We start from the raw sequence: 27,145 nt of genomic DNA on the forward strand, positions 1-27,145 counted from the left end.
GAATAAAGCTGCCTTATCAATTTTACCACACGTGGAACAGAATAAAAAAAAAATAAAAAAAACAATTCCTGAATTGTTGGTTTTTGTTTATTCTGCCTCCCAAAAATCGTAATAGAAAGCGATCAAAAAATGTCACGTGCCTGAAAATGGCACCAATAACAACGTCAACTCATCCCGCAAAAAAAAAGCCGTCAAATGACTGTCTGCCAAAATCTGGAAAAATTATAGCTCTCAAAATATGGTGATGCAAAAACTAGATTTTACAAAAAATGCGTCTTTTAGTGCGTGACAGCTGTCAGTCATAAAAACCCCATATGATTCTGGTATCGCTGTAGTCTCACCGACCCGAAGAATAAGGTTGTCTAATCACTTATACCGCATGAGGAACGGCGTAAAAAATAAACTCTCAGGTTAGGGTTGTGCTAGGGTTAGGGTTGTGCTACGGTTAGGGTTGTGTTAGGGTTAGGGTTGAGGTTAGGGTTGTGATGGGGTTGGGATTTTTTTCAAAAGTAAGAAAAAAAGATGACGATATGGCGACTAGTGTTGAGCGCAAGTGCTCGCTACTTGAGTTTGCATCGGGTGTTCTGGTATGCATTGAGTATCGTGGGTATTTGAGTGACATGCTCGAGTCTCCGCCCCATATGCTTCACGGCCCAAAAAACTTTGCGGGGATTGCCTGCCATGCACGAGCGATCCCCGCATGTTTTTTTTTGGGTGTCTAATAACTGTGAAACATCCGGGCGGGGACTCGAGCATGTCACTCGAGCACACGCAGTACATGGTGCATACCTGAGTACCCGATGCAAACTCAAGTAGCGAGCACTTGCGCTCAAGACTAATGACAACTTATTCAATATGATGACCTAATGTTATCAAATTCTGTGTCGTATCTCTGGGTTCAAAATGTTCACTATACACCTTAATAAAATCCTTGAGGGGTATAGTTTCCAAAATGGGGTCACTTGTGGGGGAGCTCCACTGTTTAGGCACATCAGGGGCTCTCCAAATGCGACATGGCGTCCGCTAACAAATTGAATGGAAAATCGGCTCAAATTGTTAGCGGACGCCATGTTGCGTTTGGAGAGCCCCTGCGTGCCTAAACTTTGGAGCTCCCCCACAAGTGACCCCATTTTGGAAACTAGACCACCCAAGGCACCTATCTAGATGCATAATGAGCACTTGGAACCCCCAGGTGCTTCACAAATTGATTCGTAAAAATGAAAAAGTTTTTTTTTTTCACTTTTTACGAATCAATTTGTGAAGCACCTGCGGGTTCCAAGTGTTCATTATGCATCTAGATAGGTGCCTTGGGGGGTCTAGTTTCCAAAATGGGGTCACTTGTGGGGGAGCTCCAATGTTTGGGCACACAGGGACTCTCCAAATGCAACATGGTGTCCGCTAACAAATTGAATGGAAAATCGGCTCAAATTGTTAGCGGACACCATGTAGCGTTTGGAGAGCCCCTGTGTGCCCAAACATTGGAGCTCCCCCACAAGTGACCCCATTTTGGAAACTAGACCCCCCCAAGGCACCTATCTAGATGCATAGTGAGCACTTGGAACCCCCAGGTGCTTCACAAATTGATTCATAAAAATGAAAGTGTTTTTTTTCTTCACTTTTTCATTTTTACGAATCAATTTGTGAAGCACCTGAAGGTTCCATTGTCGGCTCAAATTGTTAGCGGACACCATGTTGCATTTGGAGAGTCCCTGTGTGCCCAAACATTGGAGCTCCCCCACAAGTGACCCCATTTTGGAAATTAGACCACCCAAGGCACCTATCTAGATGCATAGTGAGCACATGGAACCCCAAGGTGCTTCACAAATTGATTTATAAAAATGAAAAGTGTTTTTTTTTTCACGCTTTCATTTTTACGAATCAATTTGTGAAGCACCTGGGGGTTAAAAGTGCTCACTATGCATCTAGATAGGTGCCTTGCGGGGTCTAGTTTCCAAAATGGGGTCACTTGTTCGGGAGCTCCAATGTTTGGGCACACAGGGGCTCTCCAAACACAACATGGCGTCCGCTAATTATTCAAGCAAATTTTACAATCAGAAAGTCAAATGGCGCTCCTTCCCTTCCGAGCCCTGCCGTGCGCCAAAACAGTGTTTTTTCCCCACATATGGGGTATCTGCGTGCCCAGGGGAAATTGCACAACAAATTTTGGGGTCCATTTTTTCTTGTTATCCCTGTGAAAATAAAAAAAATTGGGTCTAAAGTAACATTTTTGTGAAAAAAGTTAAATGTTCATTTTTTTCTTCCACATTCCAAAAATTCCTGTGAAGCACCTGAAGGGTTAATAAAGTTCTTGAATGTGGTTTTGAGCACCTTGAGGGGTGCAGTTTTTAGAATGGTGTCACTTTGGGGTATTTTCTGTCATAAAGACCTCTCAAAGTGACTTCAAATGTGATGTGGTCCCTAAAAAAATGGTTTTGTAAATTTTGTTGGAAAAATGAGAAATCGCTGGTCAACTTTTAACCCTTATAGCTCCCTAACAAAAAAAAAATTTTGGTTCCAAAATTGTGCTGATGTAAAGTAGACATGTGGGAAATGTTATTTATTCAGTATTTTGTGTGACATATCTCTCTGATTTAAGGGCATAAAAATTCAAATTTTGAAAATTGCTAAATTTTCAAAATTTTTGCCAAATTTCCATTTTTTTCACAAATAAACGCAAGTGATATCGAAGAAATTTTACCACAATCATGAAGTACAATATGTCATGAAAAAACAATCTCAGAATCAGGGGGATCCGTTGAAGCGTTCCAGAGTAATTACCTCATAAAGTGACAGTGGTCAGAATTGTAAAAATTGGCCTGGTCATTAACGTGCAAACCACCCTCGGGGGTTAAGGGGTTAATGTAAGACATTTTAGGTCATTTTCTCATGGAGGCACCATATCTAGTACAGAGAATGGAAGCTTCCTCTTGGTTCCTTCCATAAGTAGGTGCCCTAAAATGCAACATTTACCCTATCCATGAAACTACCTTAGCTCCCTTCTAGCGTTAAGCAGGTCTGCGTATACCTGGAGGAAAGCAGATCGTTTATGTTGTTTGTCAAGATCAATCCGCTCAAGCAAATGAGACTTTAGCTGCTCTCTCTTTTTAGTCTGGATCCATGTTTTATTAGTATGCCTCTTTAAATGGTAAGGCAGTTTCATCATGCTCATGTGAAGGAGTCTATAGTCTCAAGAAGGTCTGAGACACAGAGTGAGTCTTTCAGCAGATTATCATTTAAGTTCCAAAATCTGAAGCCTTGGTGGAGTCCGGCATAGTCAGATTACAATATATAGGAGCAGGATCTGACCATATAGCAGTTCCTATCTGAGATGTAGGCTGCCATGTAAGCAAGTGATGGCTAATTAAGGAAAAGTCTCTACGGCTATATGTATTGTGTAAAGGAGAATAATACGTATAATCCTTTACGTCTGGATGTAGTATCCTCCATACATCGACCAGTTGGAAAGACCAGAGCACGTTTAGCAAAGCTTTTGATTGTGATTTAGATTGGTGACTCCAGACCAGGCGCCCGTCTAAAGAAGGATCCAGGACAAAATTAAAGTCACCTACAATGATGATAAGGTCCTTAGCAAAACGTAAGTATTGACGGCCTGTCTTAATTTGGTCACAATTAAGGAGATAGAAGTTTGCCAAAGTCAAAATGTTGGAGTAGATGGAGATCTTAACAAACACATACATCCCCTCCGTGTCAGACAGTGTTTCTACAATAGTAAGTGGCAGTGATCTGTGGCAGCCTATACTCAGCACCTTAGACTTCAAAACTGCATTTTCTGGGACGCCAAGATGAATAATATCTATTAGTAATCTGAGGTACAGTATATGATCGCCTCTAAAGTGTGACTCCTGAAGAAAGAGAAAATGTAAGCGCTGTTTACGCCTACGATAAAACACTTGAGCTCCTTTCTCTGGAACATTAAGTCCTCTGACATTCAATGAGCAAGTTTTGAGTTGTGCCATATTATGTGAAAGAAGGAGGAGGGAAGGAGAGAAAGATTTAAGAGGAAAGAGGAAGTATAGACGGTAGATAGTAACGTCTACCTCTCAGTGTATAAGAGGTTTAGATTATGAATATATCAAAACAGTAGGAAATTGCAAAACAAGCAGATCCCAATGCAAGTCCTTAACTTAGGGTTGTCTTTACAGGCATAAGTCAAACCTTCAGTCCTAGGGTTCCTATTAGGGGGTACCATGGAATATATAGCGAGCAAAGTAATACAGCCTTATATTACATTAATATAATGTGAAATCAACTTAAATGCCGTTCTAACATATGAACTTAGACATTCTGTGTAGTGGAAGAGTGGCACCTAAAACTCTATTTAGATATATCTTATTATATGCTTAAATAAATAAGTAAGCATCTGCAAACAGTCTCTCATCAGGGAAGACCAGATTAGTTTCAGGAGCTCATATGATTGGCAGGTTCCTATCTCATCTGGGTGCATCACCATCAAGGTCCTGATCCATTGAACACCTTCTGTGACGTGCTGGAACTCTCTATGGCAATGGTGGAGCAGGTGGCCAGTCAGATATATAGAATGTCCAGGGCATCACAAATAGGTCTCATGTTGCTTTGATCTTATACAATGTTCTATTTTTTCGGACCTGCAGCTGGAAAGGGTACCACAGGAGTACATCAGGCCATTTTCCCAGAGAGCATCAAGTAGTGGTTTCATTTAGCAAGTGTCATTCAGGATAGATCTGTGAGCAACTGTATGCGTTTTCCATTGAAATCACCAGGATCCAACTCTCCTGCTTTCCTCACAACGGCCTCTTTTACATTGAAAAAAAATGTATGTGACAGATAATGTCCCTTGGACTCTTAGGATTTGGGCCATGATTGCCTAATGTACGGTGCGCTCTGCCGATCTCCATCTCCTTATCAATAGGGTCACCAAGGATATTATTGAATAATGTCCATAGTGTTGACATGATCGCTTGTGCATTGACACTTTCAAGTATACCCCTTATCTGGATATTATTGTGATTTTCTTGGTCATCAACTATATTAAACATACTGTTTATTTGCTGGCTGTGAAGATCCAGTTTTTGTTTATGAGCATTTTGATGATCCATAACTTGTACGACATCAGCCAATAATCTCTGTACCTTGTCAGTAAGCTGTGACAGGCTAGCAGTGAGGGAATGTATTTCAGTTTTGTATGTGGTTGCCAGCCTCTGTATATAATGTTCCATCACTTGTTTAGTAGTGATAGATGCAATATGATATACAAATCAATTATGGCGTTCTCCATATCAGAATTCCCTGTGGCCGGGGAAGTAAATTTCCCTGTGAAGCAAGCACTGCTCAGTATGTGGGTTTCGGTGAGTGTACAGGGACATTTTTGGCACAGTTTTCTTTTGAGGCCTACATTAAGAGAGAAGTTGGTGCCGGACCTACAGGCTGGAGCTGTCTGGCATCATGAGGGTTAAGACTGCTTCTTTTTTCAAGCTGAGATGAGGCAGTAATGGCTCCAGAGCAGGAAGATAAGACTTTGCATACCAGACATGCTGACAGAGGTGGAGGACCTCAGATTAACCTCCGATCTCTTGTCTTTCTTTCCCATACCGGACTAATGTTGGAGGCTGTAAATTGCTTATAATTCCCCCAGGAACACGGTCTGAAGAGAGTGCTCTCAGTGTGTGCGTTCTCTCAGTGCTATGTCCAGGCCATGTCCCTCCTGTTCATGTTCAATACGTCCAAAGGCGGCGTTGATTAGGAGCAGGATTGTGTGATGTAACAATCTTGTGTGATGTAACAACCTTATATGAGCACTGAAAACGCAAGTTGTGATACCAATGGAACAGCGCCAGAACAGGAAGTGCGTATGATTGTTTTTATTTTAACAAGGCCAAACATGAGGAATGAGAAGAAGTTGTCCTAGTAGTGGACAACCCCTTTAAGAAGATACAATTTTAGGTTAAAAATGAAAAAGGCTTCTCACCTGTGTGACTTCTCTGAAATTTAATAAAAGTTGATTTCCAAGGAAAACATTTCCCACATTAAGAACATGAAAATGGCTTCTCTCATGTGTCAGTACTTTGGTGACTAAGAAGTGATGATTTATTCACAAAACATTTTCCACATTCTGAACATAAAAAGGCTTCTCCCTTGTGTGGGTTCTCTGGTGGTTATTAAGATGCGCTTTCCGTATAAAACATTTCCCACATTCTGAACATGAAAAAGGCTTTTCCCCTGTGTGAGTTCTCTGGTGTTTGTTAAGAGTTGATTTATCTGCAAAACATTTTCCACATTCTGAACATGAAAAAGGCTTCTCCCCTGTGTGAGTTATTTGGTGATTAACCAAAGCTGATTTCTGGCAAAAACATTTTCCACATTCTGAACAAGAAAAAGGCTTCTCCCCTGTGTGGGTTCTCTGGTGATTAACCAAAGCTGATTTATGGCTAAAACATTTTCCACATTCTGAACAGGAAAAAGGCTTCTCCCCTGTGTGAGTTCTTTGGTGATTAACCAAATCTGATTTATGGCTAAACCCTTTTCCACATTCTGAACAAGAAAAAGGCTTCTCCCCTGTGTGAGTTCTCTGGTGATTAACCAAATCTGATTTCTGGTTAAAACATTTCCCACATTCTGAACAGGAAAAAGGCTTCTCCCCTGTGTGGGTTCTCTGGTGATTAACCAAATCTGATTTCTGGCTAAAACATTTCCCACATTCTGAACAGGAAAAAGGCTTCTCCCCTGTGTGAGTTCTCTTGTGATTAACCAAAGCTGATCTCTGGATAAAAAAATTCCTACATTCTGAACAGGAAAAAGGCTTCTCCCCTGTGTGAGTTATCTTATGTCTGATAAAACTTGATTTCACTTTAAAACATTTTCCACATTCTGAACAAGAAAATGGCTTCTCCCCAGTGTGGGTTCTCTGGTGGTTATCAAGATGCTCTTTCCGTTTAAAACATTTTCCACATTCTGAACAAGAAAATGACTTCTCCTCTGTGTGACTTCTCTGGTGATTAACAAGACTTGATTTCTGTTTAAAACATTTCCCACACTTGAAACAAAAAAATCTATTCTCTGCTGTGTGAATGCTTTGATGTTTAAGAAAATACTTTTCGAGGGAAAAACTATTTCCATATTCTGAATGTGAAAATGGCTTCTTTTCTTGAGCAGTTAGTTTTTTAATGCTTATTTTGTGACTTTGATTTTCCTTAGTAGTCAGTAATGAATCAGAAGACAGGACCTGTTTCAAAGGATCAGATGACAGATCTTTGCTGTGAAGGGATGATATTATATCTGGAGTAATGGCATTCACTTCAATTGTATCCTGTGTGATCTCAAGGTCATCTGACTTAAAAATTGAAGATGTCAGCTGTCCCTCTGATCTCCTGGTACAGTCACCTGGAAAGAATAACACCAATAATTAGTTATGAATAACATATCCTTAAAATTTATATTGATGAACATTTCTACTTAAAGTACATTTTTACGGAGAGTTTATGTAAAAGTATCATTATTTACCAAGAAAACATCACAGAAAAAAAATCAGCCTTACCAACACCAAATCAGATAACAAATGCATTAGCATTTTAGTGTTGGTTGGGTGTACTGAGGTGTCTGTTCATGTGGGGTGCACTTATATAGTGCTGGGCAACTTTCCTGATCTAATAGTATGGGCATCATCAATAGGCTAAGCCAGACACTGTGCATCACACCTACCTGTGTGACTGGCGTCCTATGCAAGCTTCATCTGTGGGCATCTTTAATACTAGGCAACCACCCCCTCCATGAATTGGTAGGTTTGTGAGTGGTTGCTCCATAAGTATTTTGCACCTTCGCTGCCCCCACCTTAATCATGGGGGTCTGCGGCATCCTGCTAGTGCATTTGTTATATGATTTGGTGTTAGTAAGGCTGTATCTTTTTCTGTGATTTTTTTTTTATTTTGCCCTATGCTAGCCGTCATTATTCACCAAGACAATAACAGTTCACAGTCTAGTAGTAAACCTCATAGGATGAACCAGTGGAGTGTGGTGTCCAACTGTTTGTTAATTCTGCCTCCCAAATATGGAATAAGAAGCCACCAAACAATATTATGTAGGCAAAAATAATACCAATAAAAACTTCTACTCATCTCACAAAAAACAAGTCCTCACTCAGGTTTACACAGGTTTCAGAAGTTTACACATCATTAGTATAGTAGCTAATCACTGCACTACCTATATACGGCGCTTGAGCAGGGTCCAACGCCAGTAATATATATTGCAAAAACAAGGCACCCATGGTAAAGTTTCAAACGATTTAATAAGCCATCAAACAGAGTGTTATACAGCAGACGTTTCGCTTAAAAAACTTTCAATCAGTACACTCAGCAAGGCTATGTAGTAGAAATATAGCGGTATCTTATCAGAGAAATGTCAGGCATGTGACAAGTAACAGGCTTTCATGCAGAGTATACTGATGAAGGCTTTTTAACCGAAACGTCTGCTGTATAACACTCTCTGTTTGCTGGCTTATTAAATCATTTGAAACTTTACCTTAGTGCCGGGTTTTTGCAATATACACATCATTAGTGGCTCAAAGGCTTTTGAAAAGCAACATGGCTTCCATAAACCAATCCAGCAATATCCGCTCTCCCAAAGTCAGATCTCCCCTTCATTTCTGAGCCTTGCAGTGCGCCCAAACCACATTTATCATCCATGTATTTGGCATTACTATAGTGAGAAGATCCCACTTAATTGATGGTGTGTGTCTCCTGGAGCACAATCTGGGCACTATGTGTTTTGTAATAAAACGGCAAATGTGCAATTTTCACTCTCCAACATCCACTGTGTGCTAATTTCCGGAAAGTGACTGTGAAGTCAAAATAGTCATTACTCCTATAGATTAATTCACTGAGGGTTATCATTTCCAGAAAGTGCCTGTGGAGTCAAAATAGTCATTACTTCTATAGATTATATCACTGCGGGTTATAATTTCCAAAATGGAGCCACTTTATGGGGATTTCTACTGCTCTGGTTTTCTGCCATTTTGTTATATTAGGGCTTCTGTAAATGGTGTGTCCCATCTCCTCTGGGATCTGCTCCTGCAATGTCTGCTTCTCTCAGCAGGAGCTGCCTTATTCATCCTGCAGGCGGCGCTGGTGATGGAGGAGACGTAGGAACCAGAAGCTCTGGGCGGCGCAGTCTCTGTCCAGCCACTAACATTAGGGTTGCTGGGACCTGTAGTACCATCCAGTCTGGCAGCATGGGTGTGTATGCTGTCCAGCTGGAGTAATCTGATCTCTTCTTCAGCCAATTAGAAAGCACCGAACCCTACTAAAGCTGGAAGCATATTGCTGGAAGCTGCCAGATACAGCCTTGTTCTCCTCTGGCTCAGTCCTCTGTGCTCAGCTCTCGGCTTGTATATCTGTTTCCTGTTGTAACCTCGGCCCGTTTACTGACTACTCTTGTGTCTTCGGATTTTGTATTTTCTCTGACCTCCTGGTTCTGACCCGGCTACCTGACTATTCTTCCTGCCATCTCAGACCACAGAACAGCAGGTAACACTGTGGCCCAAGCCTAGGGGTCTCTGTCTAAGTCCAAATCCATATAGAGGGGTTAAAGGTGATGAGCAAGACAAACCCTGGGATCTGGAAAATGGAGTAGATAGCGCCAAGCCTGTTTGTGGTAGCCATCTTTTGAGCTGCCAGGTGACAACGAACAGTGCCCCCAATACATTGTGTCTGCAAAATATTCCAGCAAGATCTGCATTCCTAATAGCTAAATGGCACACCTTCCTTTCTTAACCTGCCATGTGCCCAGACACTATTGTACAACCGTATATAGGGGATTGTCAGATTCAAGAGTAGTTGGTAAATAATTTGTAAGGTCCAGTTGCTTCCTATTATCTTTTGTGAAGAATTCCAAAGTTATCACCAGATAAAGTGACACACGTCAGATCTGTAAAATGGGCTCTGATAGGAACATAAAACTGGCTGCAGGAAGGGGTTAAATCAGAGTATTTTGGGCACCAACTACTGTAGTTAAAACTGTGACTATAGACAATAACACATCTACTGAAATAATCAATCTCAACAGTCTTCATCAGTAAATAGTGAGTAACTAGTGGTGAAACCTCTCCGGGGTAATTGGAGTATGGGGCTCGGGGGCTCTTGGCAATCTAAACTATCGTAAGGGCCAATATTTTCTGTCAGATGAGTTTCAAAAAGAAATATTAGACGTTCAAAGAGAACTTTTTATAATAGTGCAGAGCTGAGGGGTCTTAAATTTAGCTTAGAGATATATCATGGCACAAGTGTAATGTTTTCTGTATAGTTTATCGCAATTCTGTTTGAAGTTAGTTGGTTTTAAAATAAATTGAAAACTCAGGATAAAGGGAAACTCTGTTGTTATTGTACAGAAATTCACACTTGGCCCTCACTGCACATTTAATGTTGTAGATCATAAAAGTAATTTTTGGCCAGAAAGACAGGATCTGGTCGTGTAGGGACCATATGAGAACATTCAGCAGCACAGAAGGAAGAGAAGGTAGATTCATCCAATAAGATATCAGGGTCCTAGGAAGCCAACAGCATCATTACCCTCGGCTTTCTCTTACAGGCCCATCATAATATTTTCTTCAAGTGATTTTCTAACTTGTCAGCACATTCTACATATACAGTCATTTGGCTTTGTGGTTTACAGATCTGGGCAGGTAACGGTCAGCGTCTCCTAATCCCAGGGTGTAGGTGGATCCTCCAGGTTGTAAGATCTATGGAAAAGGGCTTTCAATGCCCAAAATCATTTGAACAATTTTGGGTAGAAGAGAATGTTGCGGTCTAGAGGCAAAATGATGATCACGCAATTGTGATATGGCTGGACTACACCACTGATAAAACAGCCACAGCCGGTGATGGAGAAGAATCTGTGACTTCTCTGCATTTAGTGGTTACTACTCACCTGGGTAGTCATATGTAGGAATCTCCTCTTTACACCACTCATCACCCCATACATATGCCCCTGTAGTATTAATATGGGTCAGATTTTCACCCTGAAACAAATATTGTAAAATTCACAAACAGATGAGAAGTCATATCTATGATCAGCTCTAATCCTGCCATCTCCACTGTTCTCATTACACAAATAGAAAACATATAATACTGGTGGATAAAACAAGACTGAACACAAGACCACAACCATCTACATATCATAGGGGAGATCTCATGACACCTTCTCTCCATCTACCAGATGATCCTGAGGAACATTGGGATCTTCTTGTTTACAGTCATGTTGAAGAAGAGGACGGGGACATCTGTCTGGTGTTGTCCTCTTACTGGATATATCTGGAGGAAACACATATAGGGACTGAATTCATTCTTTACATACAGATAATTATAGGCCCTGTGTATTTAGTCCTGTCTATTACCTGGTGATGTGAGGGGCTGGGGAACCACCATCATGACGTCTTTGTACAAATCTTTGTGTCCTTCTAAATACTCCCTCTCCTCCATGGAGAAATAGACAGCGACATCCTGACATCTTATAGGAACCTGACACATACAATGATACAGTCATCTCCCCGATCCTTTCATAGCGTTACTGTATAATGTCCCAGTATTCCCAGCAGTGTCACCTCTCCAGTCAGCAGCTCAATCATCTTGTAGGTGAGTTTTAGGATCTTCTGGTCATTGATGTCCTCATGTATCAGAGGGTGGGGTGGAGGCCCTGTGATTGGGCTCAGGGGTCTTCCCCATCCCTCAGACACAGGGGCCTGACAGCGCTCACTAGAGGTCTTCTTCACTACTGTGTAATCCTGGTTATGGAGAGACACATTATTAAATCTCACTTCAGACATTTCCAGAGTCCTCACCTCTCCAGTTCTGTCCATCTGTTATTCCCATATTTAAGAATGATGTAATGTGACATCATCAGAATCTCTCACCTCTCCAGTAAGCCGGAAGAGGATCTCTAGAGTGAGGTGTAATATCCTCTTCGCCATCTTGTCTCTGTCCATATCCATCTTTGATGGGTCCATAAGGAAAATTCTCTTAAATAGAAGATCTTCACTGAGAGGATCTGATATTGTAGGGACCTGAATGAGAAGATGATGAGCCGATGTAACATCATAAAAATCCTGCGTAATAATACAATTACTGGAGATAATAAGGAGAAACATATGAGGAGATATATTATTTTACAGTATTTAGTTTTCTTCTTTACATCTAATAATAAAACCTATATATTTTAGGCCACAGACAACAAGCAGTTTCTTTCTTGGAGTCTGCAGCTGAACATGTTTCTCAAAGACTCATCTTCCATAAAGCTAATTCTCGTTTCTTTTACCGACAATCGGCATTAGCAATACTGCAGGAGATATTCATTACACGTGACATGAGAAAGAACTACTTCATGATGTGGACAACATATTCATCTTCTACTGCGGCTCTAGAAACATATATTTGGCCAGAGTTCTTCACAGACTACATCTCCATAGGTCGTCGATATGAATGTTTCCCGTCTTCCCTGGACTGTAATCTTCTATCACGTTAGATCTCATGTCTGATTCATACACAGAAGTTTGAGGCTTTCACACATGGTAAGGTTTTTAATATTATACAGCGTAGGACTATTCTGAATGGGTTCATCTTGCCATGGTGGGATAGCTTTCACGCTATTTTTGATCAAAACAGTGTTGCTAAGAACCCTATTTTATTTAAGTGCACTTTTGCTTTTTATTTATTTATTTACAGCAGGGTTTATGATCATTTTTCTTCTTATAGTTTTTTTCTGATTTATAGCTATAGTAAACATGCATTTATGTGCTGCATGGATCTCAACTTAAACCAAGCTCAAATTCTGTGTTTTTTCACGGGCACCATAGTGGCCCTGTGGGCTGCTGCTATGGATGATACGCCCCTATCTATCCAACTATCATGTAGCAAAAATCTCATAGGTCCTGGATTCATTAGTATCTGCATGAAGAATGGGGCTAAGTGAGTATTTATTAAAGGGAATCCACTCCACCGACTACCCCATGTCTGATTAAAGTGAATCTGTCATGCGCTGGGACTTATCTATCCTCTAATATGGGCATGCAGATGATAGAAATATGAATCTATACTTACCAGTATGCCTCAAGCAGAGGTCTGTTTGCTGTGAAATGGCTTTTTATTCAGTGAAGAGTCCGATGCTTGCGGTCCGGTGGACGGGAAGAAGTGCCCTGAGACGTGCAGTTACCATGTCCAGGTCCCGCGCCTGTGCACTTCACTTTTTACAGAAGGCGCAGCTGTACTGTGTACTTTGCAGTCATAGTGCTGCAGGGATCTTGTGCGCAGGTGCCGGTGAGTCACGTTGAGTTTCCGGCGCCTTGGCACAAGATCCCTGCAGTACTATTACTGCATAGTACACAGTACAAGTGCGTCACTACCGTAAAAAGCGCGCAGGCGCGGGATCTGGACATGGCGATTGCACGTCACAGGGCACTGTGACGTGCAGGGGAGGGGGGAAATATTTTAATCAACACAGTAGGGGGGGATTTCTTCCCATCCCCCGGCCAGCAAGCATCATAATCTTCACTGAATAAAAAGCCATTTCACAGCAAACAGTCCTCTTATATGAGGCATAGATGTATAGATTCACATTTCTATCACCTGTTAGAGGTCAGATAAGTCCCAGGGGGTGAAAGATTCCCTTTAGTCAGCCGTGGGGTAGTCATAAAACCAGATATGTATCAAGGTATTGTAAGGTGAGGTGACAGGAAGTATGTGTCACAGAGATGGCTGGTCTCTGTGATGTAACCCGGAGTGATTCTCTAAGCACATAAGCACTAAGAGGATCATTTGGAGCACCTGGGAGCTGCTTTATGGGTAGCTAGGAGAGAATGGGCAGCTACCCACATACCTCACCTCTGGGTGTGGTTAACAGCCTATAAAATGGAAGCTGTTGTTTGGCACATGGTCTGTGTGTTTGGAGAGAGAAGGCCTCCTGTGTATGTTTGTCTTCAGATCAAGCCAGGATTCTGGACGCTACCCCAGCTTGTGCGCCACACAGGCCTGGCTGAGCAGAGACCTGCTAAGGACATTTACTTTGTTAGCCTGATCTAAAGGCTATTTGCTTATCTGTTTGGCTTCTAGATTTATGAAGCAATAAACCCACATGAACTTTTAAAGGAACATGCCTCCTGTTTTCCTCCCGTTGCACCCAAGTGAGTAAAACCCCTACAATATGTATAAAGGAACTGGTATGGTACTCAGAGAATGTTTCAATAATCTGCCTCAATGCGTTTCCCCAACAGGTTCATCAGGAGGCTTAATACAGGCATGATAATTCATGATGTTCAGCATAGTGTGCCTAATAGCTAGGTGTCCATGTATAAATATCCCAATTCATCCAAAACCCCTCCCAGACTAGGAGGCCCATTCCCATTCCTAGAGGTGAATTGTCACAGGATATACAGAATGGAGTCTGTCTACAATAATGTACTGAGCCTGCGCTACTTATCATGAGCTAGAGATCCGATAATGTCCATTCACTAGTGTGCATGTCCGGAAGTGACGTGCTTTACACTGAAACGCCAGATAAACGGATTACCGCCGTGCCACTGGTACCTGTGACTGTGCATGCCTGCAGTTATGTATTCCATGCCGGAGCGAATCTAGGATCATTGTCCAAGATTGCGCATGCCCAGATGTCTGCATTCCACGCCGGAGCGCATATGTTATTGGATCGCATTCCACCAAATGAAAAATCCTCTCTCTGAGATCAGCGTCATGGGAGACTAAAAACAAGTATTGCACATCCTCCTATCATGCAATAGGCATGTAGATCTACTTTATCACTACAAAAAATATGGGATGGTGGCCCACAGTAAATTCCTAAATGGTCAAATTTGACCCCTATTGCATAATTAGAGATACACAAGGATCATCACACGTGTTAGTTACTAAGTGGGATATAACAAATAAGAAATAATTCTGATATAGAAGATCAGATCTCTTGATGAAGTAAAACATTATGTGAACCCCATTCACAGGAAACTGAGTAGCAATGGGTAGAGTATAAAATCCAAAAATGTAATTCAGAATGGGGCTGTATTCATACAAAACAGGCATAGGAAATTTTCTCATTCAGTCCCTTAGGGGCTTGTGAATCCAGTCTGGAAATCCACTTACTTTCCTTTTTGAGGATACACCTATTGAGATCACCTCCTCTCACATTGGGTTTAACCACCTCAATGATGCAAAAGGAGAGGTCTCCAGTTTCACCTCAATGTGCACTGTTCATGTGTCTCACTGATGGGGTGTTCCGACTATGGTGTATTTCGCCCAAATGCTCGCCACCCTCCTCCTAGATTGCCTCTTGGTCGTGCCTACATAATCTAGGGAGCAGGTGCATGTGGCCATAAATAAAAGTCCTGAGGTTTTACAGAATAATCCCTCTGGAAAAAGGTTTCACCTGTAGAGGAACTCGGGAAAGATTTACATGTTCAACTTTCTCCACATCTAAAGAAACCACAGATTCTTCTATCCAGCAACGTCCCCTTGGGTGCAGGTTTTTATAGAAACTATGCACTAAATGGTCCCTAACTGACCGACCCTTTCTGAAAGTTATTGTGGGAGTAGATCCCACAGCACCCCTATGGTCTGGGTCAGCCACAAGTACAACCTAGTGTTTTCTGAGGATATTAAAGATAAGGTCACTCTGATTGTCACAAGTTCCTATTACTTGTGTTATCCCATCTTTTTCTTGCTCTCTTGGTTAGGTATGGAGGAGTGTCAGTCTCTCCTGTTTTTCAGCAAACAATCGTGCGGAATCCAAAATGTACTGTGGGTACCTTTTTCCTTGAATCTGGTGTTCATGTATATTGCCTGTATATTAATATCTGTGACATTAGAGCAGTTTCTTCTCAACTGTAAACATTGGCCCTTGGATATTGCTTTTTTTTTTTTTTTTTTTTAAGGGGGATGCGGTGGTGACTATCCCACTTCAATAGTTTATTAGTGCTTGTAGGTTTATGATAGATGAGTGTCCCTAGGGTCCCATCCCGTACTTTCTTGATTGGTACATCCAGAAAAGGCAACTGGTTATAATTAAACTCTGATATAAATCTAAGGCCCACTCTATGGATATTGAGTTCTCTGACAAATTCAAGAAATTGTTCACTCGTCCATGATCAAATGATAAAAGTGTCGTCAATATATCTATATCATACCCCAATTTATGAATTGTGGTTTCCTCCCACCAGCCCAGGAATAGGTTAGCAGATGAGGGGGCACAGAGGCTCCCTAAACATTTCCAATCCTGTAACTGTTCCTCGTAGGACATGGTTTGCAGACCAGTCACCATTCTGGTCGCTGTTCTCTGAACTTGCTCCAGTTTGTCGATGTCTTTTTTAAAATGTGGTGCCCAAAACTGGACGCAGTATTCCAGATGGTGTCTGACCAAAGAGGAGTAAAGTCCGATAATGACTTCACGTGATCTAGACTGTAAGCTTCTGTTAATACATCCTAGAATTGTATTTGCCTTTTTAGCTGCTGCATTACACTGTTGACTCATGTTCAGTCTATGATCTATGAGTATACCTAAGCCTTTTTCACATGTACTGTTGCTTAGCTCTATTCCTCCCATTTTGTATATGCTTTTTTCATTTTTATTGCCCAGATGAAGTACTTTGCATTTTTCCCTGTAAAAAAACATTCTGTTAGTTACAGCCCACTGCTCCAGTTTATTTAGGTCTTTTTGAATCCTCTCTCTCTCTTCTCTAGTATTAGCTATCCCTCCTAGCTTTGTGTCATCAATTCCCTCATCTAAATCATTGATAAAGATGTTGAACAATACAGGTCCCAGGACAGAGCCCTGTGGTACCTCACTTGAGACATTCATCCAACTGGATGTGAAGCCATTTACGACCACTCTTTGGGTCCGATCACTAAGCCAGTTATGAATCCACCTAATAGTTGCCTTGTCCATTCCATACTTGCTAATTTTTTCAATAAGGCTGGTGTGAGATACTTTGTCAAATGCTTTGCTAAAGTCAAGATACACTATATCTACAGCATTTCCCTGATCCACCCAGTCAGTGATTCTGTCATAGAAGGAAATTAAGTTAGTCTGACATGACTTGTTAGTTACAAACCCATGCTGACTCTGGTTAATCACTTCATTCTTATCCAGGTACTTACATACATGTTGTTTAATAATTTGTTCAAAGATCTTTCCTGGTATAGAAGTCAGACTCACCGGCCTATAGTTCCCTGGGTCCACCTTCTTCCCCTTTTTGAAGATAGGAACAACATTTGCTCTTCTCCAGTCTTCTGGGACTTCTCCTGTTCTCCAAGAATTTTCAAAGATTATGGAGAGTGGTTCTAAAATTTCTTCTACGATCTCCTTCAGTACTCGGGGGTGTAATTCATCTGGACCTGGAGACTTGAACTCATTTATGTTAGCTAAATATTCCCTCACAGTCTCTCTGTTTACAGATAACTTGGATTCTTCTATTCCTTTACTAGGACAGTGAAGATCAGTTGATGTTACATTTTCTTTCTGAGAGAAAACTGATGCAAAATAGGAATTAAAAAGTTCGGCCTTCTCAAAATCCTTTCTTACCATTTCACCATTTTCATCCTGTAAAAATACTATAGCATCTTTGACTTTTCTTTTACTTTTGACATACCCCCAAAATCCTTTTTTTATTGCTTTTGACATCTCTTTCAAGCCTTAATTCATTGTCAGCTTTAGCTAACCTGATACGTGCCCTACAGGATCTGCAGACTGCATTATAATCTTCTTTAGATATGCCTCCCTCTTTCCATTTAATAAACATTTCTTTCTTTCTTTTTAGCATGTGTTTAAGTTCTGTGTTCATCCATCCTGGTTTCCTTAAATGCTTCCCATTCTTCCTACTTTTCGGGATTGTTAACGATTGTGCTTTGAGAATCTCATTTTTTTAAATTTCCCATCCTTCCTGGACATTTTTGTCTTTAAGGACATCCAGCCATTGGATCCCTCCTATTCTCTTTCTGAGTCGCTTAAAATCTGCCTTTCTGAAATCTAACCTTGAAGCTTGAGTCTTCACATGTCTTCCTCCTCTAGTTATCCAAAATTCTATAATAGCATGATCGCTGCCTCCTAGGGTTCCAGCCACTTTTACCTCCTCAACCATTTCCTCCCTATTTATAAGGATTAGATCCAAAGTAGCAGATCCCCTTGTATTCTCGCCTACCTTTTGGAAGATAAAGTTGTCAGCAACAGAGGATAAGAATTTGCTTGACCTGTTAGTTTTACTTGAGAGAGATTCCCAACAAATGTCTGGATAGTTGAAATCTCCCATGACCACTATGTCATATTTTTTGGAGAACTTGGTCATTTGATACATAAAGAGTTCATCCATATCTTCAGCTTGCCCAGGTGGCCTGTAATAAATGCCTACAATGGTGTCCTTTCCGTTGTTCTCTCCTTGTATTCTTACCCAAACAGTTTCCACAGAACTCCCAGTGTCTGCTTCAATCTCTGTGCAGATATACGTTTTTCTAACATACAGTGCGACACCTCCTCCTCGTTTATCAAGTCTGTTTCTTGCAAATAAGTTGTATCCTTTTAGCCTTGTATTCCAATCATGTGTATCGTCCCACCAAGTTTCAGTGATTCCAATGACATCATATTCCTTTTCCTGCGTTAGTAGTTCCAATTCTCCTTGTTTGTTGCCCATGCTTTGTGCATTTGTATAAAAACATTTTAGTTTGTGATTGGTTTCTCTTCCTCTCATATTTTTATTATTTACATTTTTTTGTCTTTGTTCTTCCTTTCCACTTCCAGTAGCAGAGATCTCAATAGTATTTGTCAGCTGCGTATCTTTTTCTGTCCTTTTGCTTCCCTTCCCACATTGTTCTAGTTTAAAGCTCTCCTGATGAGTGTAGCAAGGCGACTTCCAAATACATGTTTTCCAGTCTTCGTAAGGTGCACCCCATCTCTAGCAAGTAGTCCATTATATAGGTATCTCATTCCGTGATCTAGAAATCCAAATCCTTGTTGACGGCACCATCGACGTAGCCAGTTGTTCACCTGTAGAATCTTATTCCACCTCATTGTTCCATGGCCATCCACTGAGAGGATGGATGAGAAGACCACAAGCGCTCCCATTTCTTTCACTTTCTTGCCTAAGTCTTCAAAGTCACTGCAGATGGTTTCCAGGTCCTTTCTTGCGGTGTCATTTGTCCCCACATGTATTAGCAGGAATGGGTAGTGATCTGTAGGTCTGAAGAGATGCTCAAGGGTATACACGTAGGGGAGCAGGCAAAGGGAAACACCAAGGTTACTTACCGGTAGCCGGTTTGTCCTGAGCCCATGACAGCACACCTGTAGAGAGGGATCCGTCCCGCCAAGGACAGGAAACCGTCTGAAATAAAAGGGCGGTACCTCTCCCTCTCTTCAGTTGTTTACAGAGCATTGAGAGGACCTCCCAAAGAGGTTAGGCATATAACCAATACCTACAATATATAAACATATATATAACACCCAAAACAGTGCACACCAGGGTGTGAGAAACAGAAAAAAAAAGGGAGGGAAAACTACGCGTGCTGTCATGGGCTCAGGAAAAACCGGCTACCGGTAAGTAACCTTGGTGTTTTCCCCTCACACATGACAGCACACCTGGAGAGAATTTTGGAGAATTATGAGCACCCTAGGGAGGGACCACCGCCTGAAGTACCCTTCTCCCAAAGGTAAGGTCAGAGGAGGACAGATCCAACAGATAGTGTTTAAAGAAGGTGGATGGTGTAGACCAAGTAGCAGCTCTACATATCTGATCGATTGAGACGTCTGCCCTTTCCGCCCAGGAGGTTGCGACGGCTCTGGTGGAATGAGCCCTGACATTGTCCGGGGCCGGAACTCCTGTGGACGTATATGCTAGACAAATGGCCTCCCTAAGCCACCTAGAAATGGTACCCTTGGACACCCCATGACCTTTCCTATTCCCCTGAAAGGCCAGCAACAAGGAATGGTCCTTCCTCCATACACTAGTCATGTTAGTGTACTGTAGTAGTGACCTTCTAACATCTAGGTTATGGAATCTAACTTCCCCTGGGTTTTTAGGATTGCTGCAAAACGAGGAAAGCACAATCTCCTGATTACAGTGAAATCTAGATACCACTTTGGGAAGGTATGCTGGATCTGGACGCAAGGTGACCCTATCATCATAAATTTGTGTGTAGGGAGGATTAACCGAAAGGGCCTGCAGGTCACCCACCCTACGAGCAGACGTTAAGGCCACTAAGAGGATGGTTTTAAGGGTGAGGATCTTTGGAGAGACATCCTGTAGGGGTTCGAACGGGTCACTGGTAAGTGCGTTCAAGACCAAATTCAGGTCCCAGGAAGGAACTCTTAGGGACCGAACCGATCTGGCACAGGACTTGATAAACCTCGAGACCCACCTGTTCCCCGCCAAGTTACAATTATAGAGCGCCCCTAATGCAGACACCTGAACTTTAAGAGTCCCCGTGGCTAGACCTAAGTCGCGCCCCTTTTGCAAAAACTCCAGGATTCCCCTGATTGGAGGCTTGTCTGATAATGGGGTATCTATAAATTCTAGGAATTTACTCCAGACTCTTGGGCCAAAAAGGGGCTATAAGAATTACCCTTGCGCCTTCCTCCTGAATCTTCCTCACCACTACTGGAACCATTACTAACGGGTGAAAAGCATAGGCCTTCCTGAACTTTCAAGGGATCTGGAGGGCATCCACGGCATGGGGACTCTCTGCTGGATTTAAGGAACAGAATCTGTCTACCTTCCTGTTTGCTCTTGTGGCGAACAGGTCTATGTCTGGCTGCCCCCATAACTGGACAATCTGTTGGAAGACCTCCGGATTTAAGCTCCATTCCCCCTGTCTTAGGGTATGGCGGCTGAGAAAATCTGCCTTTACGTTTTCTACCCCCTTTATGTGAAAGGTACTGAGGGATGGGAGGTGTCGCTCTGCCAGATGAAGGATTCTGTCTGCCACAGCCATCAGAGAGCGTGATCTTGTTCCCCCCTGATGATTCACATAGGCTACTGATGTCCGGTTGTCGGACCTGACCTGGACGTGGTGACCCTGAATGTGAGGAAGGAAATCTATTAGAGATCTCTCTACTGCCCAAAGCTCCTTTATGTTTGAGGATGCCCCCATCTCATGGTATGTCCAGTGACCCTGAATTGAGAGCTCTGCCAGATGACCCCTCCATCCGTGTCTGTCCACCACGAAAGGGAATCTACAGCTTCTGGGGAGAGAGAGAACTTGCTTTCTAAATGCCCGTTGAAGGACCTCTGCGCTGACAGGACCTCCCACTGAAGAAGTCTCATATGCCCCTGAGCCCATTTGACTGCTGGGAGACAGGCCATCATAGAGCCCAGGAGGGACATTTCCAGTGATGTCCCTAAGAGAGGCAATCGCATGGCTTTCAAGACTAAAACGAGCAATTTGCGAACCTTGTCTTCTGGGAGGAAGCAGGCTTGGAGATGAGAGTCTAGGATTAGACCTAGGTCTGAGTCCTTGAGGGGGTTAGTTTTGACTTTTGGGAATTTACCAACCACCCTAGCTGATGCAACACTGTCATGACTTCTAGGAGTTGACTGGAGCAGTGGACTTCTGATTTCCCTACTATTAAGAAATCTTCTAAATAGGGCACGATCACTATGTTCTTGATTCGTAGAAAGGCTGTTACTTCCGCTATTAGTTTTGCAAATATTTTCGGTGCTATGGAGGGGCCGAAGGGTAGGGCAGCAAACTGAAAATGCCTCAGCTTTTCCTGAATGAACAGGGCTACTCTCAGATACTTCTGGTAGTCTGGATGAATTGGGACGTGATAATATGCGTCCTTCAAGTCTATTACTGCCATAAAGCAATTGTGGTGTAAGAGCTTCACTGCCGAGCTTACTGACTCCATCTTGAAGGTCTGATTTTCTATTAACTGGTTCAGACTCCTGAGGTTGATGATGGTCCTTAGGGACCCGTTGTTTTTTTTTATCATGAACAGAGGGGAATAGAACCCCTTCCCTCTTTGTGGTATTGGCACTTCGAGAAGGACTCGTTTCCTTACTAGCTCTAATATCTCCGCTTCCAGTGTTATCTGGACCTTCCTTTTGGGGGTAACCACAAAGGTCCAACAAGGAATCTGGCTGAACCGTATCTTTAGGCCACCACTTACAATGTTCAAAATCCAGGGGTTTGCCGTAATTGCTTTCCAAGCTGGAAAAAAGTGGGAAAGCCTCCCCCCAACCTCCGGCATGGCGTCATTGGGAGGATCTCTTTGTATTTGAGGACGGTCCCCCAAACATATAGCCGACTCCTTTTTGGACTTGGTCTCCCATCTTCTCCTGTCTCCTGGAGGGCGACCCCAATTAAATTTCCTCCTCCGAAAACCAAACCTTTTTGTGTCCCCTGAAAATCCTGGGAACCCTTTGTTTTTATCGCCCGCCTTTGCTAAAAGGTCTTACAACTTTTGGCCAAACAGGAGTCTACCATCACACGGGAGGGAACACAATTTATGCTTTGACTGTAGGTCGCCTGGGCAACCTTTGAGCCACAAGGCCCATCTGGCATCATTAGATAGACCTGCTGCTCTAGCCGAAAGCCTGACAGAGTCTGCTGAAGAGTCCGCCAGGAAGGCCGATGCTGCCTGCATTAGGGGTAGATTTGAAAGGATTCTATCCCTAGAGACCTTTTTATCCTTAAGCTGGTCCTCCAACTGTTGGAGCCACACCATTAGGGATCTTCCCACACAGGTGCCCGCTACCGCTGGCTTCAGGCCTCCTGCTGCAGCTTCCCAAGTATGACGCAGAAAGGAGTCAGCCTTTTTATCAAGGGCATCTTTTAGGACGCCTGAGTCCTCCAAGGGTAGGGAAGATTTTTTGGACGACCGGGCTACAGTCCCGTCAACTTTGGGGATCTTATCCCAAGGCTCAGAGTCCTTCTCTTCGAAGGGGTACCTTCTTTTAGAGAAGGAGAGTAAGGTCCCTGATCTTTCTGGTCTCTTCCACTCTCGGTCAATGAGGCCCTGAATTTTAGTGTTTACCGGAAAGAAGCGTCTCTTTTTTTTCTTCAAGGCCCACAAACATAACGTCTTTCCGGGATTAAGACGCTTTCTCCTCCCCCAGACCCATGGTTGATCTGACTGCTCTAACCAGTATGTCCGTACTCTCAATGAGGAAACAGGGTCTACCGTTATCCGATGAGGAAGAGGATGATGAATCACTCAGCCACAGATCCTCAGACTGGGAGGAATCAGAGTTGGAGGAGACATCTCTATGGGATCTTTTCTTCCCTCTAAGCAACCCCTTCAGGGACCCCTGAACCTCTGCGTGGACTATAGACTTTAAATTAGATGCGAAATCCAGGGAATTTTCCGCTATAGTTTTAGCAACGCAGTTCGGGCAAAGCGGCTTTTGACAATCTATGGGAAGGGAAGTTTGGCATAGGGCACACATTCTGTGCTTTTGCTTGGCGCTACTCTTCTTAGGCTCCTATAAAAGGAAGCACATAAGAGACATCCCATTACTAAAAGGTGACATTCACTCAACCCTGGAAGTCACAAACGGGTACCGGAACCGATGATTCCTTTCTGGATGGACCCGAGGCGCTTGACATCTTGCTCCTGCGGCTGCCACTGCGATTGCTCGAGCGGCTGTCGGTGTGAGAGGCATCCCTCTGCTTTTTCCGTTGCTGAGGGGGGGGGGGTTAGCTGCTGCTCTTGGCTATCCTGGTCAGCCATGCTTCAGAAGCGTCCACGCTTTCAGGACAACCCCCCCCCTCCTAAAATAGGGCTCCAGCACCTCCTCCGGCTCAAGGGCCCTCCCCCTTCCCCAGGCCGGAGCTCTATCGAAAAAAACCTCCGGCCTGGAAACCTCCGATGGGCGCCTCCATCTTAGATCGGGCGCCGCCTCCTGACGTCACCGCACGGTAGGGGGAGGACAGCGCTGCGGTCTCCGGGAGGACAGAGCCTGCCTCACCGCGTGCGCCCCGCTCGGCGCAGAAACCCCAGGGGAAGCTGCGGACGGCGCTTCTGGGATACTGAACCCGGTGCACAGGCCAGTGCCCGCTCTTCCACACCGGGACAACCCCAGGTAAGTCTTCTTTTCTTCCTGAGACAGGTTCCCATTAAGGACAGGAAACCAACTGAAGCGAGGGAGAGGTAAAGCCCTTTTATTTCAGACGGTTTCCTGTTCTTGGCGGGGCGGATCCCTCTCTCCAGGTGTGCTGTCATGGGTGAAGGGAAAAACCAATTCCAGAGGACTTATTCCAACTGCAGGACCTCAGGTGGTACTGTGAGAACATTATACAGTGTGGGGGCATCATACATACTACATAAGGGGCATAATGGAGGCATTACACTGTGTGGGGGCATCATACATCCTGCATAAGGGGCATAATGGGGGCATTACACTGTGTGGAGGCATCATACATCCTGCATAAGGGGCATAATGGGGGCATTGCACTGTGTGGGGGCATCATACATTATGCATAAGGGGCATAATGGGGGCATTACACTGTGTGGAGGCATCATACATCCTGCATAAGGGGCATAATGGGGGCATTGCACTGTGTGAGGGCATCATACATACTGCATAAGGGGCATAATGGGGGCATTACACTGAGTGGAGGCATCATACTTCCTGCACAAGGGGCATAATGGGGGCATTACACTGTGTGGGGGTATCATACATCCTGCATAAGGGGCATAATGGGGGCATTACACTGTGTGGGGGCATCATACATCCTGCATAAGGGGCATAATGGGGCATTACACTGTGTGGGAGCATCATACATCCTGCATAAGGGGCATACACTGTGTGGGGGCATCATACACACTGTATAAGAGGCATAATGGAGGCATTACACTGTGTGGGGGCATCATACATCCTGCATAAGGGGCATAATGGGGGCATTACACTGTGTGGAGGCATCATACATCCTGCATAAGGGGCATAATGGGGGCATTGCACTGTGTGGGGGCATCATACATACTGCATAAGGGGCATAATGGGGGCATTGCACTGAGTGGAGGCATCATACTTCCTGCACAAGGGGCATAATGGGGGCATTACACTGTGTGGGAGCATCATACATCCTGCATAAGGGGCATAATGGGGGCATTACACTGTGTGGGAGCATCATACATCCTGCATAAGGGGCATAATGGGGGCATTACACTGTGTGGGAGCATCATACATCCTGCATAAGGGGCATAATGGGGGCATTACACTGTGGGGGGCATCATACATCCTGCATAAGGGGTATAATGGGGGCATTACACTGTGTGGAGGGCATCATACATCCTGCATAAGGGGTATAATGGGGGCATTACACTGTGTGGAGGGCATCATACATCCTGCATAAGGGGCATAATGGGGGCATTACACTGTGGGGGCATCATACATCCTGCATAAGGGGCATAATGGGAGCATTACACTGTGTGGGGGCATCATACATACTGCATAAGGGGCATAATGGGGGCATTACACTGTGGAGGCATCATACATCCTGCATAAGGGGCATAATGGGGGCATTACACTGTGTGGGGGCATCATACATCCTGCATAAGGGGCATAATGGGGGCATTACACTGTGGGGGGGCATCATACATCCAGCATAAGGGGCATAATGGGGGTATTACACTGTGTGGGAGCATCATACATCCAGCATAAGGGGCATAACGGGGGCATTACACTGTGGGGCCAGTAAAGGGGTCCTGTACTATGAGAACAATACGTTTCCTCCCTTCCTGTCTCCATAGTTGGGTCGTATGTATCTATTACAGAAAACAGAACAAAAACCTTATGATTCTTATAAAGGGGCAACACAAGACCCCAAAAGAGTCTCCGTGCTGAAGGGGTTAATGCCCCCTGCGCCCAGTAATGAGGGATCTCCACATACCTCCACCTGCAGAGCCGCCACCACATATATGGCTGCTCTGTGCGCACAGGAGCTGTGATGAGGTCCCAGGAGGGGAGGAGTCAGGGGTCACATGATCAGGGGCCTCAGTGGATGCAGGACTCTGCTGTGCTGGTTGTCATGGTGCTGGATGAGCTGAAGTTTATGTGTGGGGTCAGGAGGGGTTTACAGTGTGGATGTAGCAGAGCCGCGTGTGTACGAGGTGTACGGAGCAGAGCCGCGTGTGTACGAGGTGTACGGAGCGGAGCCGCGCGTGTACGAGGTGTACGGAGCAGAGCCGCGTGTGTACGAGGTGTACGGAGCAGAGCCGCGTGTGTACGAGGTGTACGGAGCAGAGCCGCGTGTGTACGAGGTGTACGGAGCAGAGCCGCGCGTGTACGAGGTGTACGGAGCAGAGCCGCGCGTGTACGAGGCGTACGGAGCAGAGCCGCGCGTGTACGAGGCGTACGGAGCGGAGCCGCGCGTGTACGAGGCGTACGGAGCGGAGCCGCGCGTGTACGAGGCGTACGGAGCGGAGCCGCGTGTGTACGAGGCGTACGGGGCGGAGCCGCGCGTGTACGAGGTGTACGGAGCAGAGCCGCGCGTGTACGAGGTGTGAGGAGCGGAGCCGCGTGTGTACGAGGCGTACGGAGCGGAGCCGCGTGTGTACGAGGCGTACGGAGCGGAGCCGCGTGTGTACGAGGCGTACGGAGCGGAGCCGCGTGTGTACGAGGCGTACGGAGCGGAGCCGCGCGTGTACGAGGAGTACGGAGCGGAGCCGCGCGTGTACGAGGAGTACGGAGCGGAGCCGCGCGTGTACGAGGAGTACGGAGCGGAGCCGCGCGTGTACGAGGAGTACGGAGCGGAGCCGCGCGTGTACGAGGAGTACGGAGCGGAGCCGCGCGTGTACGAGGTGTACGGAGCTGAGCCGCGCGTGTACGAGGCGTACGGAGCTGAGCCGCGCGTGTACGAGGCGTACGGAGCTGAGCCGCGCGTGTACGAGGCGTACGGAGCGGAGCCGCGCGTGTACGAGGCGTACGGAGCGGAGCCGCGCGTGTACGAGGCGTACGGAGCGGAGCCGCGCGTGGACGAGGCGTACGGAGCGGATCCGCGCGTGGACGAGGCGTACGGAGCGGAGCCGCGCGTGGACGAGGCGTACGGAGCGGATCCGCGCGTGGACGAGGCGTACGGAGCGGAGCCGCGCGTGTACGAGGCGTACGGAGCGGAGCCGCGCGTGTACGAGGCGTACGGAGCGGAGCCGCGCGTGTACGAGGCGTACGGAGCGGAGCCGC

The 27,145-nt window shown here is 44.7% G+C and overlaps 1 protein-coding gene across 1 annotated transcript; it reads right to left on the reverse strand.

The window, feature by feature from the left end:
- Nucleotides 1-4,523: 4,523 nt before the first annotated feature.
- Nucleotides 4,524-25,939, reverse strand: LOC141270867 (uncharacterized). Its single transcript, XM_073680962.1, has 7 exons — nt 25,857-25,939; nt 11,897-12,046; nt 11,588-11,767; nt 11,381-11,504; nt 11,200-11,297; nt 10,915-11,005; nt 4,524-7,377 (listed from the first exon to the last, which is right to left on the reverse strand). Exons 2-7 carry the CDS (start codon nt 11,987-11,989, stop codon nt 6,089-6,091), a joined length of 1,875 nt encoding a protein of 624 aa, XP_073537063.1. The 5' UTR covers nt 11,990-12,046; nt 25,857-25,939; the 3' UTR covers nt 4,524-6,088.
- Between the last annotated feature and the right edge of the window lie 1,206 nt (nt 25,940-27,145).

Source organism: Phyllobates terribilis, unplaced genomic scaffold, assembly GCF_046119375.1.
Source record: "Phyllobates terribilis strain yellow unplaced genomic scaffold, ASM4611937v1 Scaffold_5__5_contigs__length_657084704, whole genome shotgun sequence".
NCBI classification, from domain to species: domain Eukaryota; kingdom Metazoa; phylum Chordata; class Amphibia; order Anura; family Dendrobatidae; genus Phyllobates; species Phyllobates terribilis.

Coding starts and splice junctions, on each gene's coding strand:
- LOC141270867 (XM_073680962.1), bottom strand. CDS start 11,989: ATGGACCCATCAAAGATGGATATGGACAGAGACAAGATGGCGAAGAGG. Junction 11,298..11,380: donor CCAGCCCCTCACATCACCAG/GTAATAGACAGG, acceptor TGTTTCCTCCAG/ATATATCCAGTAAGAGGACA. Junction 11,006..11,199: donor ATGTTCCTCAGGATCATCTG/GTAGATGGAGAG, acceptor TATTTGTTTCAG/GGTGAAAATCTGACCCATAT.